The sequence below is a fragment of the Bison bison genome, unplaced genomic scaffold (assembly GCF_000754665.1).
Source record: "Bison bison bison isolate TAMUID 2011002044 unplaced genomic scaffold, Bison_UMD1.0 scf7180017864352, whole genome shotgun sequence".
NCBI classification, from domain to species: Eukaryota; Metazoa; Chordata; class Mammalia; order Artiodactyla; family Bovidae; genus Bison; species Bison bison.
The window spans coordinates 656,580-659,935 of NW_011494924.1; the positions used below are offsets into that span (position 1 = coordinate 656,580).

Here is a 3,356-nt window from a genome sequence, read left to right on the forward strand (position 1 = left end):
CCAGCCTTTAGGGCGGCAAGAGCCGCGCGATGCAGAACCCCAACACAATGCACCTCTGCGACTCCCCATTCTCCGGGGGTGGCAGCCACTGGGGAGAAGTCACCCAAGGGGTCACTCCCTCCTGGGGACGGGCTGAGCGGATGATGGTCGGTGTGGAATATTACACAGCTACGAACAGGACGGGAAGGGGCTGCGCGTGCCCGCTGAGGGCGGGTCCCCACATCTTTACGGGGTCCAGTGAACTGCGGAAGCACCGGTGCGCCACCTGGTGGGCAAAACCCGCAAGCACCTTCCCCTGTGAGTGTATCTTCTGCAAAATGGGAGTAAGGGAAGACATTGTTGTGGGCACTGACAGTAAGGGCTTAAAAAAGGGGTTGGCTCAGAGAAAGCCCACCTAAGAGCATGCTAAATAGATCCGTGTGGACAGTCTGCCAGTCACCCTCCACTCTCAAGCTCAACTTAGACTTCCCTCCCCCACCATGGGGCCCCCTCTTCAATCTATCATCCCCCGCTGCAGCCAGAGGAAGCTTTTAAAATATAAAAAGGGAGCATCACTCCTCTCACACTCACCAGTTCTTTCCCCCTGAATAAAGCCCAAGACTGAATGTCTCTCCACTCTGGCCCTCACCTCAGGGCTCCAGCCACCCTGGTTTCTCTCAGGTCCTGGGCCCATATTGCCTTCTGCTTGGTGTATTCTTCTGCTTCCTTCTTAATTTCTACTATCCTACAGCTCTAGGTCAGACACCACCTTTTCCAGGAAGCTCTCCCTGATTTTCTCATTTATTTGAGTTTCCTCCAGCAGATTCTGAGAGCTCCACAAAGGGAGGGAACACATGTCCCCAGAATCTGACGCAGAATCAGCTGGTTGTAATTATCTGCTGCCTGTTTACAAATGTCCAGAAACATCTGGAAGGAGCATAGCCAACTGATCAGGGTGGCCTCTCTGTGGCTGGAAAAAAGGGAATTCATTGCTTACTTTACTGGACCAGTTTTTTAATTAGGGTAAAAAAAAAAGGTGATGAAACCGATCATTCTTGGGGCTGTGAGGCTCAAATAAAATGAAGCCAGGCAGGGACAGGGAAACGGAAAGTAGGGAACGGTCATCACGCCAGCAACCTTGACCTCTCCCCGCCACAGACCTGCTCCCAGTACACAGTCCCCAAACTGGGCCCAAACACCATCAATATATTTATTAAAACCAAAGCAGAGGGAACAGAGCTATTAGGAAGGCAAATCAAAGTGCAGATTGGAGGGTGGGGCAGAGCAAGAAGTGGGGTGGAGGGGGCACTTCAAATGCCACAAGAGGGGTCCCTGTGGTCTGGGCTGGAGAGACGCCCTTCACCTCACCCTGGCAGTGAAGACCCCCACTCACCTCTCCCATCTCATATCCATCCTGGGGGCAGCTGGGGCCCTGCAGTGACCCCATGGGGAGGGACCACCCCCTCAATCCACCCATGGCTGTCAGTCAGTCAGTCTGTGTCTCCCTCCCTCACTTTCCGAATAAATAAACCACTCAGGCCTCAGCTCCTTCCGAGTGGGGCAAAAAACAGCTCAAGGACCCCTGCCCTCGCTCAGGGGTAAGGGAGTCGCGGCACCAGTCCCACATCCCTCCTACCCTTTGCTGATGCCCCAAGCTTGCCAAAAAGGCCTTGATAAATAAATAACGCTCCATTAAAGCTTCAATCAGAAAAACCTTTAAGACGATAGAAGTGCTCTCGCTGTCCTGCCAACAAGCAGGCCAAGGCCTCGCCACCTGGCCTGTTCAGCAGACAGGATTCTGGGGGCAGGTGGCCCCTTGGGCATCGTGGGACCCCTGGAGCAAGGAAACCAAAAATGCAGTTAGAGCCCCCACCACGCGCACACATGGACTCATGCACACACACGTGGACACACTGGGGCGTGTTTTCAGTGCACGCACAGATGTGTTCACCTTCATTCCCCGGGACATGCACACACACATGCTCACACACCACTCACCCCATGGACACACACGTCGGGGGTTGGGTGCATGCACAAACACACCACAAACAGAATTCCCTTCCTGGCTTGCTCAGCCTCCTGGCAGGAGCCAGACTCCAGAGCTAGAAGCCACTGGAGGTAGGAGAGAGGGGCATAAATTAAACGTTTCCAATTAGGCTAGGACGGCCAGGGGCGGGGGGCTCCAGGGCTGCAGAGACGGGGTGGGCATCTCAGGAGGCCCTGGTCCCCCTGAGCCCCGTCAGAAATCCAGGGGAGTGAGGTCCCCAAAGTCACAGTCGAAGAGGTCTCTGATGCCCTCACCCTCCTCGAGGCCAAAGTGGTAGTCGAGGGCCTCGTGGGGCGGGGACAGGGTGATGAACTCCTCGGGGAGGAGGCTGGAGAAGTCCTCCTTCACGTGCTCCAGGAGTGAGTCGGCCGCCACGAGCGGGGATAGGCGGTCCTCGTCCACGGGGGCCCGCAGGCCGCCCATCCGGGAAAGCAGAGGTTCTGGGGAGACGGGTGAGCATCACAGGCCGGGGACACCCCCGGCGGGGAGGGGCTGACACACCTGCCCACCCACCCGGGAAAGGGGCCCAGCCTACCCCGCCCACCCAGCCTTCACCAACCTTGCTCCAGGCTGAGCAGGGACTGACTGGGATCTGTGGCAGGGGATGAGCGGGGTGATGATGGTGGTGGTGGCACCGCAGTGGCAAGGTCAGCTGTCCTGTCCTCCTCCCCCGAAGCTGCCCCCTGGGACGGGGTCTTTCCAGGGCTGGTTCCACCCACACTCTCCTCAGGGCACAGGAAAACGTCGATGGGGCCTTGTTTGCTCTTAAGGGAGATCTGAAAGTTCTGGGTGGAGGTAGCAGGCAGGGTAAACTGAGACTCAGCTGGACTACCAGCCCAGCCCAGTCCACCCTGGTCCAGTCTAGACTCCCAGGTCTCACCTCCGAGGAGTCCACGGCTTGGAGCTGGGTCTCAGGGGGAGCCTTGATCACCATGACCATCTGCTCTGCAGGGTCTGCGATACTACGAAGGTCCTGGCAGGTCACATAGGCCAGGGTTGGTGGAGTCAAGGACCATATGATCTTTGGCCTTTGGGGGCCACCCACCCAGAACACCTCAGAAGGCAGAGCCCATCCCTGCCTAGTCACTCCTGTCCTCTGCATCGCCCACTCCAGGGCCTGGCACATGGTCTCAAGCAGATCTCATGCCCTTGAGCCTGCTTCTACATCTGTACAATGAGATCACTCCACCTATTGAATCTCAAGGTAATGATAGCTGCCTATAATCATTTCATAAAAATTACTTAAATCCAGGTATAGTCCTAAGAATTTATTCAGACCCATGACCTTGATGTCAATTAGTGTGTGTGTATGTGTGTTAAGTTGCTCAGT

The 3,356-nt window shown here is 56.2% G+C and overlaps 1 protein-coding gene across 1 annotated transcript in view; it reads right to left on the minus strand.

Annotated features, from left to right (window-relative positions):
- NECAB3 (N-terminal EF-hand calcium binding protein 3) overlaps positions 1 to 3,152 on the minus strand; it is a 22,063-nt gene extending 18,911 nt beyond the window's left edge. The window contains exon 1 of the mRNA XM_010855008.1: positions 2,586 to 3,152. Within this exon, the coding sequence (XP_010853310.1) occupies positions 2,586 to 3,152 (567 nt within the window). The remainder of the gene's footprint in view (positions 1 to 2,585) is intronic.
- Positions 3,153 to 3,356: the final 204 nt, after the last annotated feature.